Source organism: Schistocerca americana, chromosome 7 (genome assembly GCF_021461395.2).
Source record: "Schistocerca americana isolate TAMUIC-IGC-003095 chromosome 7, iqSchAmer2.1, whole genome shotgun sequence".
NCBI lineage: Eukaryota > Metazoa > Arthropoda > Insecta > Orthoptera > Acrididae > Schistocerca > Schistocerca americana.
Genome location: NC_060125.1, coordinates 571,298,385 through 571,315,444, shown reverse-complemented (window position 1 = coordinate 571,315,444; position 17,060 = coordinate 571,298,385). Strand labels below are relative to the sequence as shown.

Here is a 17,060-nt window from a genome sequence, read left to right as displayed (position 1 = left end):
AGGGCTGTAATTGTTTTAATTTTGCTCTAACGTTTTTGATATTGCCCAGTACTCTACCACCAGAGGTCCCTCCATTTTACTTCACTGACAGCACTCTACATATAAATTGAGCCTTTGCGTTTCCATTTTCGTATTATCCTGTCACATCATTTTGTCTGCCCTTATGTCTGAGTGGACACTGTGGCGATCTTACATTCGATTCAGGATAGTCCTGAGGGGTTTTCCTTAGCTAGAGAACTGGAAAGGTGCCATGTGATGCCAACTGAGGAGCTTCTTGTAAGTTGATGCTCTAGGCCCTTTAAACCGACAAACCGAGAGCGGTGTGCTATTTCTTGACCCCAGATAACGCATGCAGATGAAGCCAATGTGAGGATGACACGGTGGTCGGTCGGTTCCGACTGGTCCGTCTGTGGATAGAGCGGCGGAACTACAACATTCAGACTACTGACATTCCTCGATCCGATTCGTAGGTTCGCCTTTAGTTGGTTATTCGAACTTCTTCTCACAGTCGCCATCCTCTTGGTAGTTCACTCTCAGAAAACTGTGTCTTTTCTAAAGGGGAAACAATCATAACACTTTTTGAATTACGGGCCATATGTCGTACGAATAAACATTACTTGTCTTTAATGCAATGGTTTCTGCTGGCTTCTGCGTCTTCATACCGTTGATCATTGCTGATCCTTATGACTTTGAGGGGCAGTTTCCCACCTCACGTGCCCTGGGAGAGTGCTCTGCTGAACGTCTTTGCTCTCCACTGTCCTCTCTGACTTGGCCGTTGGCAGAACGAAGTTGATTCGTTATACATGAAGTCTTCGGCAGGCTCTACGGATGATTTTTATTCAAAATTCAAGAGGTAACTTGAACCTGGGGCTGAGGACGATTTGATTACTAGCCAGAGATGCTAAAAGCACACCATGGCAGTTTCTATTGTGTTGTTATTACGTCAACGTATTTTCATAATGTTCATGAAATATAGTGTAGAAGCTTAATGTACACTCCTCTGCAAAAGTTAATTGCTCATTTAGAGGACTGCATGCACACGAAAAAACTTAACTAATATCACACTGCTACCACAAGCGATTGCGCTACTCTAGTTACTTCAACGTGTTAGGAATTCCAACACACACTTACTTTTTATGAGACTGAATATAAAACAGGATAGCATTTCGAAGTATATATTGTAAACGTCATGTATCGTATTTATGTGATATTGCCATAAATTCTTGCTTTAAAATTACGTAAATTATATGTTTCTCTTGCAGACGCTGCAGAAATTTTTACAACTGCCAAGGAACCCAGTAGGGAATTGTTGAAGAAGATCTGGAAAGTTGTCGATGAACACCCTGAGGTGGACAGACGTAAATTTAAGAAAGTTGTCTGTTAATGATGCAACTGTGTAAAATAAAGATTACCGGAACAATCTGTTGGTTTAGCTTTATTCCTCAATATCATTTGTAGAAACAGAAAACATTTCTGTCTACCATAATAAGACTCATTTGTGATGAAGGCAACATCACTCTGCAGATTACTGAATCTTAATGCACAAGCTTGACACAAAACAAATGAACATTGGTACAATGAGGTACGCCTAACAGCCATCAAGTCCACCTTTCCATGTGGACTTCTGCAGTTTGTAAACACTGTATCTGCAAATGAAAACAAACATGAAGAACAGGTATTAGGAAGCGAACGTTCTAGGTTCTATACAGGTCCCAGATTCAGTCCTAGATAGAGGTGGATAATATTTCTCGTTCCATTCACTTCACGACAGCCCCAGTATGCACTCGACCTGCCACTAAACGGGTACTGGACAGCAGGAATTCAGCAGTGACTTTCGGCCAAATATTGCCTGGCACAGTTTTCTCAATAACATGAAGAGAGGAATGGAAAATTTATGTCATCAATTTCCCGCTTTTAGAAATATACCAATTACTTTGCTAAGCCGAAACACAGTTACATTGTTCTCCTCATCAATATTTAAACAGCCTTAAAATACAACAGCCATCAGTATGTGCACCTGAGCCACCATCTCCTTAGAAATCGCAGAACCACACATCTTCGTTAGCAGAGCACAAACACGCAGACGTATTAGCAGTTGCTCAACCACACAGCTTCGTCAGCAGAACACAAGCGTAAAACTGTGTTAGCGTTTACAGAACCACACAGCTTTGTCAGCTGAAAGAAACATCAGCTATGTTAGCTATCACGGAACCCACATAGCTTTATCGGCATTCGCAGAAACCTAACACAGCTTTATCAAAAGATTCATATGTCACACACACACACACACACACACACACACACACACACACAAACAAACACTCTTCACGAGCACGCACGCTCATACGCTTGGATCTCCCATTCAACGCCCAGCATTTTGCCAAACATTTAAACGAAACAGCCAGTCACAGCCCAGTATTTCACTGGCTATTAAAGCGAACCAGGCAATCAATATGTACCCCATAGGCGACCATCTGTTTCTCTGCACCCCACTTGTTGATGAGCATAGTTCGATAGCTGTACTCCACTTCCCCACTTGATGCAAAGCTCAATTGTCCCTGAGATTAAATGTCACGATGTTGCTTGCAAGCCCAATTTTTTTAAATAAAATTACGTATAGATATTCTCGCTAATTGAGTAACTTGCTGCTTAAGATATTCTTGACAACCAGTATAGATTGACCTTTTCACAATACTTCTGTGTATGACCAGCCCATAACGGAAAATTCCAGGCTTTTCATCTATGCTGACGATACTGCGACCGATGACCGTCGCAGTCTGGTCCCTTTAATCCCACATACCACGATACTGCAGTGGCTTCTCAAAGAAAGACGTTGACTTCTGCGCTAGACACGCTTGGCTCCTACTACAAAGCCAATCATCTAAAGCCAAATCCCAACAAGACACAGGTGTGCGCTTTTCACTTGAAGAATAGGGAAGCCCGGTTGGAACTGGACGTTACATGGCAAGTCAAGCGACTGGAGTACTGCACGCTAATATATCTGGGTGTTACCCTTGACCGAACTCTGTCATTCAAGAAACATTGGTATAACACCAGGCTGAAAGTTAGTTCACGGAATAACATCTTGAGGAAGCTCACATCCACCGCCTGGGGAGCAAGTTCTCCCGTCCTGAGAATTTCGGCTCTTGCTTTGTGTGTGTCCGCTGCAGAGTATGCTTCACCTGTGTGGAGTGCATCCACTCACACCAAACAGGTTGATATTGCAATCAATGAGACCGTCCGAATCTTGTCGGCATGTATGAAGCCAACTCCAGTCGACAAAAACTAGCTGATTATTGGAACAGCTCCCCCCACTACTAGAAGGGCTGTTGCTGCTGACGTAGAGAGGGCTAAACAAACTTATGATCCCTGACATCCACTGCATGACCATCAGGCTGTAGCCCGTCGACTAAACTCGAGAATGAGCTTCATCGCCAGGACTCAACGACTAGAGGGAACACCATTGTCTAGCCGAGCAAGACCAACATGCGAAAATGGGGCATTCTTTCAGCTGACAGAGGTACATCCCGCGAGTGCCGAACAACGTAAGACACGGTCCACTAGCTAATTTGTCCTCAACTTCAACAACCCTGCACAACACAGGACCTGATAGAGGGAAACAACAAGGCCATCGGAGTTGCTACCTTCTGGAAATGCTAACCGGACACTGGAATGAATGAATGAATGCACAATACTTGGTGGAAGGCACGACAGACCTTCAAATATCAAAATGTTATTTTCATGTCTAAATTGTGTGTGTTACTATTTTTTGACTGTACAAGCTATATATGGCTCGCTTATTGCACTATTGATCTAATTTACAGGATAAGAAGAAATTTAAGACAAGCATAGTTTGATCCTTGTGCCCGACTTTGTGCCGAGCACAATCTCGCGCGCAAATGAAAGATCACAATATTAATGCCATGTCTAAATTGTTTTTATTATTATTGTATAACAGTACAAAGTACCTGTGGCTCACTTACTGACACTACTGCTGCTCACTGAAGTGACGAAAGACTAGGATAGCGATACGCACATACACAAATGGCGGAAGTACCGCTTGCACAAAATATAAAAGAATAGTGCATTGGCGGAGCTGTCGTTTGTGCTCAGCTGATACTAAAAGGTGGTGAAAGAACGCGAATAGTAGTCTGATCTAGATGCGTGGGACATTCCATTTCGCAAATCATTAAGGAATTCGATACTCCGTGATCCACAGTGACAATAATTTCCGCTAATACTAAATTTCAGGCACTACCTTTCACCACACAGACAACGCTGTGGCCGATGGCCTTCACTTAAAGACGGACAGCTTGCTACGTTTGCGTAGAGTTGTCAGTTCTAACAGACAGGCAACGCTGCGTGAAATAACCGCAGGAATCAATGTGGAACGTGGAGGAACGTATCTGTTGGGACAGTAGGGCTAAATTTGATGTTAAATGGCTATGGCAGCAGATGACCGACGCGAGTACCTTTGCTTTCAGCTTGACATCACCTGCAGTGCCTCTCCAGAGTCGAATGGAACACCGTGTCCTGGTCATATGAGTCCCGATTTAAGCTGGTGAGAGCTGACAGTAGGGTTCGAGTGTGACGTAGACCTCACGACGCCATTGTCCGAAGTTGACAGCTAGGTACTGTGCAAGCGGGGGGTGGCTACATAATTGTGTGGGATGTGTTTAAGTGGGATGGACTGGGTCCTCTGGTCCTATTAACTGATCATTGTCGGGTTGCTAACAGTCCATTTTCAGCCATTCATGGACTTTGTAGATGACGAAGCATCTTTAGAATGGGCAACAATTGGTCATGATTAGTTTGAGGAACATTCTTGACAGTTCGATTGAATGATTTGGTCATCCACTAAACATTTATGGGACGTATTCGATACGTCAGATATTGTACAATATCCTGCACTGACAACACTTTTGCGATTATGGACGACTATGGAGGCAGCACGGGTCAGTATTTCTGCAGAGGACTTCCAATAACTTGTTGAGTCTACTCCACATCGAACTACTGCACTGTACTGGGCAAGAGGAACTGTGACACGGTATTAGGTGTTGTCCCCTAACTGTTTTCACCTTAGTGTAAGCAAGAAAGAGCAAGCCGCTTGTGAGCTAACAAATAGAGTAACATAATTGTTACAAGTATAAGACAATTATTTATGCAGATAGATGAATATATCTGGGTTTTTTTTATGTGTTTTCTGCTATGATGGCTTGGAAAATATGGAAGAAAAATTTCTGTGCTGATTTAGTCTGTTTACTAACGATTCCTTGAGGCAGTTTTTAGCTTCTGAATGTAAATCTCTATATGAATTTCAGGAAATCTGTCATTGATATCAGCACAGTGTGTGTATGATGGGCAATGTGTGTTGCTAAGTTGGAATTTTTTAAGTTTTTGAGTCATAGGGCATGCTTTGTATAGGGTTGGAGAGTTTATACACACATCAAAAAAGTTTTGCATCACCCCACTTCCCAAAACCTTGAATGTGGATATTATATCACAGACACAGTCCCTTTGTCTGTTCAGAGATGTCACTAAACCCGCCCATAGATGTAAACAACTATGTATGAGCAGCGCCTGTTAGACGGAGGGGATCCGACAGCCAATCAGGTCCAGTGATTCCACGAGGAAGGAGGTACACGGCTCGTGTTATCTGTAGTTCAACCATGCCTAGATGGTCAATACCACTGTTCGATCTCGTACGCATTGTTACTTTGTGCCAGGAAGGGCTCTGAACAAGGAAAGTGACCTGGCTTCTCGGAGTGAACCAAAGCGATGTTGTTCAGACATGGAGGAGATACAGAGAGACAGGAACTGTTGATAACATGCCTCGCTCAGGCAGCCAAAGGGTTACTACTGCAGTGGATAACCGGCACCTATGGGTCATGGCTCGGATAATGCTTTTCGTGCAGCCATGTTGGATAATGCTTTTCGTGCAGCCACAGGGCGTCGTGTTACGACTCAAAGTGCTCGCAACAGGCTGCATGATGCACAGCTTCACTCCCGACGTGCATAACGAGGTCGAACTTTGCAACCACGACACGGTGCAGCGCGGTACAGATGGGTCCAACAACATGCCAAATGGGCCGCTCAGGATTGGCATTACGTTCTCCTTACCGATGAGTGTCTCATATGCCTTCAACCAGACAATCATCGGAGACGTGTTGGGAGGCAACCCGGTCAGACTGAACCCCTTAGACACATTTTCCAGCGAGTGCAGCAAGGTAGAGGTTCCCAGCTGTTTTAGGGTGGCATCATGTGGGGCCGACGCACGCCGCTGGTGGTCATGGAAGGCGCCGTAACGGCTGTACTATACTTTAATGCCATCCTCCGACCGACAGTGCAACCATATCGGCAGCATGTTGGTGAAGCATTCGTCTTCATGGACGAAAATTCGCGCCCTCGTCGTGCACATCTTGTGAATGAATTCCTTCAGGATAACGACATCGCTCGACTAATGTGACCAGCATGTTCTCCAGGCAAGAAACCTATTGAACATCCCAGGGACAGATTAAAAAGGGCTGTTTATGTACGCGACCCACCAAGCGCACCGAGGGATCTACGCCGAATCATTGTTTATGAGTGGGATAATCTGGACGAACAGTGCCTGGATGAACCTGTGGATAGTATGCCACGACGAATACAGGCATGCATCAATGCAAGAGTACATAATGCAGGGTATTTGAGGTACCGGTGTTTACAGCAATCTGAACCACCACCTCTGCAGGTCTCGCTGTATGGCGGTACAACATGCAATGTGTGGTTTTCATTAGCGATAAAAAGGGTGGAAATGATGTTTATGTTGATCTCTATTCCAATTTTCTGTACAGGTTCCAGAACTCTCGGAACCGAAGTGATGCAAAACCTTTTTTTGATGTGTGTATATCCTGGTCTTTTGATGCCATTTTCCCATGGATTTATTACTCAGAATTATTTTATTTTGTAGTTAAATGCCTGTCTTGAACGACGTTTCTATACCTTGTGGTCTGACAAGATTTGAAAATATTTAAGTGACTCCGCTGAGGAACTGAAGATAGGAAATTTAGGCATTTCTTTTCAATAAGCAATAGTGGTGGTGGTTGCTTTGGTTGTCTTTGTATTTGCTCAGCTAAGATGTTTGTGGGGGGAGAGTTATATCCATTATTTTCGGTTAGAAGGATAAAATCAGGAATTTATTTTCCACATCCCCTTCCCATAGCATATTGTCCCCCCATAAGTCGTTAACGTAAACCACAGATACAATTCGCTATTCACAATGGATATAGTGGATTTACTGCTACCTCGTCAGATAAAACTAATAATGAACATCTGCAGGCAGAAAAATTCTAAACTGATGAAATACATTCAAGTTATCAAGCTTAATAAGAAGTGTCTCATACAGAAAGTCATTCCATGATAAACTGATGCACAGATCAATATCAGCAGCAAATCGGCAAAGAAAGCCAAGAGAAATTTTCAAATCTTGCAGCTAAAATCGGAAATCAGGATGCACTACAGACACAGGCAGCCCTACCAGCTAAACAACTTCATGACCTGCGTTTTGGACTATGTAATGTCATTGTTCAAGTCACCTCACGCAATTTACTGATAATGTTGATGCACAGGTTAATAAATTAAAACTATAAATAATACACAGCCACAAAGAAGTCTCAAATCTGATGTCAAACAAAAGATAGGCTTGTGAGAAACATTGATATAACTTTCAGCTTTAATTAAGTGAACTTACTAAATAAGGACTCGAACACTGTATTGCCCACAGGCTACGTAAATTAGAATAATATCAAGACTTTAATTATCAGCACCAAACTGGACTGAGTCAATGTGAGAGTAAACCACAATACACAGAACGCCATAGCACACTATACCAAACCTATGAAATTATCAAGAAATATGTTAAGCAACATTAATTTTCAATCCCAAATCATAGTGGACAGTAAAACTGACAAAGATCGACAAGATTTTGTCACGAAATCCTTGTAATGAAGGTGGAAAAAGTAATATAACTGCAGTCATGTATCAAAGAATCTACAATAACACAGCACTTGAATTCCATAAAGCTAGTAATGAGACTGAAATAAAAGGAGACTTTACTCAAAAGTATGATGAGGAGCTCAAAGAAATACATAAAAGCTGCAACTCTATACTAACCATTAATGAAACATTGTATTGTGTGGCAACGAACCCACAGGCACTGAAGCTATGATTTCACACTACAATTCCTTAAACTAGTTGTCCCATAACTCCCACTGGAAACCCCATATACGATCAAGAATACAGAATTAGCAGAAAAATTCACGATATACTGAAGAAAAATAAAGGTATTCATAAAATAGTGAATTGTTCATTAAATAACTGCACAAGTATATCAAGGCATGAGGTATTTTGCTGCATTCACATGCTGTATAATTGTGGAGAACATGGTGGTCTGGCAAACATCTACATAATAAAAAAGATATGAAAGATGTCATAATACAATAAGATAGACAGATGAGTGACTTCTTGGGATGATAGCAATCGAATCTCTTCCGAGTTCGAGTCTCGGTCCAGCACACAGTTTCAATCTGCCAGGAAGTTTCATATCAGCGCACACTCCACTGTAAGAGTGAAAATCTGATTCTGGAACATCCACAAGGCTGTGGCTAAGCCATGTCTCCGCAATATCCTTTCTTTCAGGAGTGCTAGTTCTGCAAGTTTCGCAGGAGAGCTTCTGCAAAGTTTGGAAGGTAGCAGACGAGGTACTGGCAGAAGTAAAGCTGTGGGTACCGGGCGTGAGTCGTGCTTCGGTAGCTCAGATGGTAGAGCACTTGCCCGCGAAAGGCAAAGGTCCCGAGTTCGAGTCTCGGTCGGGCACACAGTTTTAATCTGCCAGGAAGTTTCATATCAGCGCACACTCCGCTGCAGAGTGAAAATCTCATTCTGGAAACATCCCCTAGGCTGTGGCTAAGCCATGTCTCCGCAATATCCTTTCTTTCAGGAGTGCTAGTTCTGCAAGTTTCGCAGGAGAGCTTCTGCAAAGTTTGGAAGGTAGCAGACGAGGTACTGGCAGAAGTAAAGCTGTGGGTACCGGGCGTGAGTCGTGCTTCGGTAGCTCAGATGGTAGAGCACTTGCCCGCGAAAGGCAAAGGTCCCGAGTTCGAGTCTCGGTCGGGCACACAGTTTTAATCTGCCAGGAAGTTTCATATCAGCGCACACTCCGCTGCAGAGTGAAAATCTCATTCTGGAAACATCCCCTAGGCTGTGGCTAAGCCATGTCTCCGCAATATCCTTTCTTTCAGGAGTGCTAGTTCTGCAAGTTTCGCAGGAGAGCTTCTGCAAAGTTTGGAAGGTAGGAGACGAGGTACTGGCAGAAGTAAAGCTGTGGGTACCGGGCGTGAGTCGTGCTTCGGTAGCTCAGATGGTAGAGCACTTGCCCGCGAAAGGCAAAGGTCCCGAGTTCGAGTCTCGGTCGGGCACACAGTTTTAATCTGCCAGGAAGTTTCATATCAGCGCACACTCCGCTGCAGAGTGAAAATCTCATTCTGGAAACATCCCCTAGGCTGTGGCTAAGCCGTGTCTCCGCAATATCCTTTCTTTCAGGAGTGCTAGTTCTGCAAGTTTCGCAGGAGAGCTTCTGCAAAGTTTGGAAGGTAGGAGACGAGGTACTGGCAGAAGTAAAGCTGTGGGTACCGGGCGTGAGTCGTGCTTCGGTAGCTCAGATGGTAGAGCACTTGCCCGCGAAAGGCAAAGGTCCCGAGTTCGAGTCTCGGTCGGGCACACAGTTTTAATCTGCCAGGAAGTTTCATATCAACGCACACTCCGCTGCAGAGTGAAAATCTCATTCTGGAAACATCCCCTAGGCTGTGGCTAAGCCATGTCTCCGCAATATCCTTTCTTTCAGGAGTGCTAGTTCTGCAAGTTTCGCAGGAGAGCTTCTGCAAAGTTTGGAAGGTAGCAGACGAGGTACTGGCAGAAGTAAAGCTGTGGGTACCGGGCGTGAGTCGTGCTTCGGTAGCTCAGATGGTAGAGCACTTGCCCGCGAAAGGCAAAGGTCCCGAGTTCGAGTCTCGGTCGGGCACACAGTTTTAATCTGCCAGGAAGTTTCATATCAGCGCACACTCCGCTGCAGAGTGAAAATCTCATTCTGGAAACATCCCCTAGGCTGTGGCTAAGCCATGTCTCCGCAATATCCTTTCTTTCAGGAGTGCTAGTTCTGCAAGTTTCGCAGGAGAGCTTCTGCAAAGTTTGGAAGGTAGGAGACGAGGTACTGGCAGAAGTAAAGCTGTGGGTACCGGGCGTGAGTCGTGCTTCGGTAGCTCAGATGGTAGAGCACTTGCCCGCGAAAGGCAAAGGTCCCGAGTTCGAGTCTCGGTCGGGCACACAGTTTTAATCTGCCAGGAAGTTTCATATCAGCGCACACTCCGCTGCAGAGTGAAAATCTCATTCTGGAAACATCCCCTAGGCTGTGGCTAAGCCATGTCTCCGCAATATCCTTTCTTTCAGGAGTGCTAGTTCTGCAAGTTTCGCAGGAGAGCTTCTGCAAAGTTTGGAAGGTAGGAGACGAGGTGTGGGTACCGGGCGTGAGTCGTGCTTCGGTAGCTCAGATGGTAGAGCACTTGCCCGCGAAAGGCAAAGGTCCCGAGTTCGAGTCTCGGTCGGGCACACAGTTTTAATCTGCCAGGAAGTTTCAAAAGGGGACATAATTTATCAGAGTAAGCTAACTGGGTAATATATTATAAGTGAGATATGCTACCACGCCTTAGCATGTTGGGTAATGGTCCCTTTAAATTTTCCACCATTATTTTCAACCAATAGGAGAAGAAGAGAAGGCAGGAGTAGGGGGGAATGGGGAGGCGGGAGGTGAGAGGCCAGGTGGCAGCTTGAAAGGGGTCTGATGGTTAAACAGCCGAAACCTAAATAAACAAGTAGTAAGAGTGCAAGTGGCCATCTTATTTACATAAGCGATGTCATTGTTTTATACAGAGCTCAACAAAGTGAGTGGTTAGTTTACATAACTGGTATCATCGTTTATATTAGGAAGAGGGCGCATCTGTGGTTTTGGAAAAAATCAAGTGACATCATTTTTTTAAAATTAGGAACACAATCGGCCATTTCATCCAGGGAGACGTGAGTGGTTAACCTGAAAGTGACAAGTCATCTTTGTTCACATAATGGTCATAAGTAGGTGGCCCCTAAGCATCCTGCCCCCCTACTAATCCCACTAATAGTGTCTTCAGACGTGTTGTAACCATGGTTCCTAGTGATGTACGCATATCAGCTATGTCGTGTTTCTCCAAATTTATTGGTCATTTCTGACTTTGCTTTTCGTACGTTTATACAATAATTTTTAATATAGTGCAGCATTGTGACGCCCATGGATCAATTTGGAATTTTCATGTCCTTTCCATAGATCGTGTTTTATTGTTTTTTATCTTCAATTTGAACACCGTTGATCAAGTGAGCGGGTGGCGTATCCGTAACATTTTCCCGGGAGATTGTTGGATATTTCTATCTCACGCAGCACTCCAGTGAACTAGCGCCATTTCTCCCACACAGTGTTTACTGGCACTCGAGCGTCTGGGCACGTCTTGCCATCCGTAGTTCTGAGAGAGCTGAGGTATTTATACAATGAATTTCTGTCATGTGATTGATTCCCCATGATAATGGTGTTGCTAGTACCGATTTCACATTTCGGACACTGAGTTTCCTTGGCGTTTAAGCCATCATCGTTATTCCTAAATGATTCACTTTGGTATGTGATCATTTTCGTGATCTTGGCAGGCTAGGATCACGTTATCAGCGTATAACATCGTTAACGGAAGATCTGCTGTTACTCTGTTTATACACAGAAGCAATGGGAGAGGTATATTGCGGAACCAAATTTGTTTGGAAATTATTCCATATGGGCACCGAGTAGCACTCATTACAGTAAAGGGTTCTGAAATATTATGATCACAGGGCGCTTATCGTACAAAGTGGAAGAGCTCTGTATAAAACTTTATCGCCGTCCAGTCATGTTTTACATACCCGTATCCCTGCCTCCTTCAGCGGTTCTTTCCTTCTGGAGTCACTGTGCATATGATTTTCGTCGATGAATATGTCGAAACATGTGCCCAAGGGTTCTGTGTCTTCGTGTTTTTTATTGTCTATTCTGAGGTAGGCATTTTTTATCATTGATTACTTGCTGGACGTCCTCTTTCTGTACTCCGTCAATCGATCTTATCTTCACTTGATTCATGTAACAACACGTTTTCAGGCTTCTGGTACTTTTATTTCGGCTTCTTCATTGTCCACGTTTCACGTCAGTATGGTGTATAGTCTTCTTGTCTTAATGTTTATATTTTCATATATAAGTAGCTGTTAAGACATCAGGGAACGGTATCATGCCGCTTTTCTGTCCGTGAAAAACTAACTCCAAATCGAGATTATCCTATGCTCTCGTCGTTGCATATTCAGTACACAAATTACACTGAGGTTAAAAAGTTACAGGATACCTCCTCATATAATTTCGGACCTTCTTTTTCCCGGCGTAGTGCAGTAACTCGACGTGACATAGACTCCAAAAGTCAACAGAAGTCGCTGTAGAAATAGTGAGCTATGCTGGTTCTACAACCGAACATAACTGCGAAAGTGTTGCCAGCGCAAAATATAGTGCACGAACTGATCTATTGATTATTTCGCATAATTGTTCGTTGGGATTCATGTCGGGCGATCTGGTTGGCCAAATCATTCGCTCCAACTGCCCAAAATATTCTTCAAACCAACAGGAAAAAAACGTGTGGCCCAGTGACATGGCTGATTATCATCCATAAAATTCGATCATTGTTTGGGAATCTGATGTCCACGAGTGGCTACAAATGGACTGCAAGTACCATTTCTAGTCAACGATCGGTTCAGTTGGACCAGAAGACACAGAGGAATCCACGTAAACAAAATGTTCAAATGTTTGTGAATACCTAAGGGACCAAACTTCTGAGGTCATCGGTCCCTAGACTTACACACTACTTAAACTAAATTGTGCTAAGAACAACACACACACCCATGCCCGAGGGAGTACTCGAACCTCTGGCGGGAGGGGCTGCCCAGTCCGTGACATGACGCCTCAAACCGCGCGGCCTCTCCGAGCAGCCCACGTGAACACAGCCCACACCATTAGCCTACAGTTCGCACAGTGCCTTGTAGACAAGTTGGGTCCATGACTTCGTGGGAGCTGCACCACATTGAAACTCTGCCATCAGCTCTTACCAACTGAAATCGGGACTCAGGTGACCACGTCACGGTTTTCCAGTCGTCTAGGATCCAACCGACATGGTCACAAACCCAGGAGTGGCACGGCAGACGATGTCGTGCATCGGTCGTCTGTTGCCATAACCAACTAACACCGTATTTCGCCGCACTGTCGTATCAGATACGTTCGTCGTACGTCCCACATTGATTTCTACGGTTATTTCACGCAGTGTTGTTTGTCTCTTAGCACTGACAACTCTACACAAACGCCGCTGCTCTCGGTCGTCAAGTGAATGCCGTCGGCCACTGAGTTGTCCGTGGTGAGAGGTAACGCCTGACATTTGGTATTCGCGGCACACTCTTAACATTGTGGATCTCGGAATACTGAATTCCGTCACGATTTCCGAAATGGAATGTCCCATTCGTCTAGCTCCAACTACTATTCTGAGTTCCGTCGTGCCGCCACAATCACATCGTACATCTTTACACATGAATCGCCTGAGTCCAAATGACAGCTCCATCAATGAACAGCCCTTTTGTACCTCGTGCACGCAATACGACCGCCATCTGTGTATGTACATATCGTTATCCCAAGACTTACGTCACCTCAGTGTAAACATCGCTAGTGACAACGAGCACTCCTGCGTGCACACGTATCCTGGTGGTGGCATCTTGTACGCCACAGTCAGTGCTGACTGCTCGTGTCTGTTTCACTTAGAGAGAGTGGATTGCAGTCCCATCCCTGTAGTTTGTAACAACAATTCCTTTCATCTGATTTTACGATAAACTTGTGTAATTGGTGTTCTGATTTCATTTCCTTTCTTTTTGTTTCATGCCATTGTGTTAAGAAAACTGTAGTGTTTATGTCAAATGTCAAGTAATATTGTAATAGAATTGAAATATCACAAATGTTGAAACTGTTGTAAGATGTTTAAAATTGTAACTGTGCGTCTGGTCCATACGTAGGCAATGTGTTAGGATATGTAGAATGCAAAACCTCGGGTGAATACCCGGTCAGTCAGGGAGCGGTAAAAGGTGGATGGCAGGCGAGCTGGGAAAAATGTGCGCGGGCACTGCACGACACAACCGGCACAGTAGTAGTTGGAGTTTGGCACTGGTTTGAGCAACACCTTCTGGAGCGAGGAGGCTCTCCTGGAAGACATAGCTTCACTGAGCCTCAGGTATGCAGTTCCAACGCCCACACAGCATGGCAAAATTCCATAGGCACTAAATGGAAAAGTATTGCGACGCTAAGAAGAATTAAAGTGCCGATACCTCAAGAGCCATAGCTGTGATTGTATGTGTGCTCTGTTCCTCGCCATCTTGCCGCTCGTCAACCGCCGCATCGATACCATCAGGTTGAAACTTTTAGTACTGTATTCGTATGGCTCAGAGAATGAACTGTGTTTGTTTGGTGCAATAATAGCCTAAATTTTACCAGACCTTTTCCATCATTCAATTATCCTCACAACTAAACTAGACAGGGTCCTTTCCAAACGTTGTCCAATCCGAGTGTCCCGAAATGAAAATTAAAAATTGTGTTAATAATAATTATTTGCAGAACTAGCTATATTAGAATGGTGGTTAAAGAATTGTATTGTTAATGAACCAGTAAATGAATAGCGAAGGTCTAACGAAGTTGAAATGTAACTTTAGTACTGATATAGTAATGAAGTTTATTATTTCGAGACAGATTTAAAGGCATTTAAATTAGCAGTAAATAAGATGAAAAGAGTAGTAACTTATACACTGGTAATCTGGAATGAATAATAAATTCAGTAATAATTTTTTTTTAAAATACAGTGATCATAAAAGTTTCAGGGTCCCCCACCCCCTCATTCATCTGAATTCTGAAGTGTTCTAAATTGGTATGACCAGCAAAAGTTAAAGTCAGTATAAAAATCAATATTTATCAGTGTTATCTTTATCAAAATTGACATTTTCTGTGTAGTATGAAAGTACAATTTCTAGGGTAACCTATGCCCGATTTCAATCAGATTAATAGACAGTATAAAGTTTTGTAGTAAAAATTATACACTGCTGGCCACCGTAAATGCAACACCAAGAAAGACAAGAGGTAGCACAACAAAATTTATTTTGTAGATAACATGTTGACCAAGTATCAAATGATTACGTTTACAGACGTCTGTGACATGTGGTTCCTGCCAGAATCAGTAGCCAGAGTAGCCGCCATTGTTGGAGATCACCGCTGCCACACGTCTCGGCATTGAGTCAAAGAGACGTTGGATGTGTTCCTGGGGTACAGCAGCCCTAGCAGCTTCCACACGTTGCCAAAGATCATTTGGTGTGGCAGCTGGGGATGTAATCTGAGTCACTCGTTGAGCAACCATGGACCACATGTTTTCTATCGGCGAAAGATCCGGAGAGCGAGCCGGTCAGGGAAGCAAGTCAATCTGGTTATTGACGAAGAACCTTTGGACAATGCGTGCCACGTGTGGTCGCGCATTATCCTGTTGAAATTCGGCTGTGGCCGAGCTCTGAAGGTAAGGAAGGACAACTGGATCCAGCACCTCGGATACGTAGCGCCGGCTATTTAAAGTACCGGCAATGCGTACTAGAGGCGTGCGAAAGTAATATCCAATACCGCCCCATACCATAATACCCGGTGCGAGACCAGTGTGGCGGTGCATAATGCAGCTGTCCAGCATCCTCTCTCCACGGTGTCTCCACACTCGAATCCGACCATCGTGGTGCTGCAGACAGAAGCGTGCCTCGTCAGTAAAGACAACGTCATTCCATTCTGCCGTCCACATCCGTCTGTCATCACACCATTGGCGACGGAGACGTCTGTGGTTCTGCGTCAATGGTAGACGAAGCAATGGACGTCTTGCGGACAGACCACTCTGCTGTAAACGGCGTTGAATGGTACGCGCAGACACTGGATGATGCGTTATAGACGCAATGTGCTGTGCTATGGTTCGGGATGTCACTGAGCGATCCGTCACTGGGATGCGCACAATTTGCCTATCAGCACGAGCAGTGGTGCACCGAGGTGAATGCGATCGACCACGTCGGTTCGTCGTACCCTCCTGCATCCAACGGTCACATATCCGCATTACAGTTGTTTGATTTCGTCCAACACGACTAGCGATTTCTCTGTATGATAATCCACAATCTCGGTAAGCCACTATCCTTCCTCTGTCGAACTCGGATACTTGATCAAACGATGTTCGCTGTTGTCTACGAGGCATAACTGATCGTCTTGTGAAACAACCACAAGGTAAACACACGTGCCGAACGTACACTCGTCGAAATCACCAAGCCTTAAATGGCGCTATGAGGTGGCGCCACAGGCGCGCGTGATGTGCGTCTGCGCTGAAATTCTAATCAGTTGCATATCTCATCGCTGCAAACCCATGGTGTAAATTTCACTTGATTCGGATGCTTCCTTCAAGGTGTTGCATTTACGGTGGCCAGCAGTGTAGTATAGTGTTATGTATTCATGATTTCCCCTATCAGTACTGAACGTGAAACTATCAGTCCAATAGATTTCCTGGTTCAAAAATTCTACTATATCGTGCAGTGTTACAACTTCTTGTTTTGCATGAATATATACCAACTTGTAGAGGGAATAAACTCAGTTAATGCCTAATTAGGCTGGCGACCGTATTATTGTTACATTGCTAGCATCTTCTGGTTTGATTTTGATCCATCCTGACGTGTGATTGCACTTCGAACTTACTTGACGGATCATTGTTATTACACAGTGGATGTAAGTCTGATTTGCCACCATTCAGGCACACGCGGTCGATATCTATGCGAAAATCCTTTCTCATAATGTGAATCCCGCTCACTTACCATAGCACAGGCTTTAGCGAGTACTGTGTCAGGGA

At 44.2% G+C, this 17,060-nt stretch overlaps 1 protein-coding gene across 1 annotated transcript in view; it reads left to right on the top strand.

Moving 5' to 3' along the window:
* LOC124623096 overlaps positions 1 to 17,060 on the top strand; it is a 74,066-nt gene that overhangs the window by 43,870 nt on the left and 13,136 nt on the right. Inside the window, exon 5 of the mRNA XM_047148886.1 lies at positions 1,263 to 1,358. Within this exon, the coding sequence (XP_047004842.1) occupies positions 1,263 to 1,358 (96 nt within the window). The remainder of the gene's footprint in view (positions 1 to 1,262; positions 1,359 to 17,060) is intronic.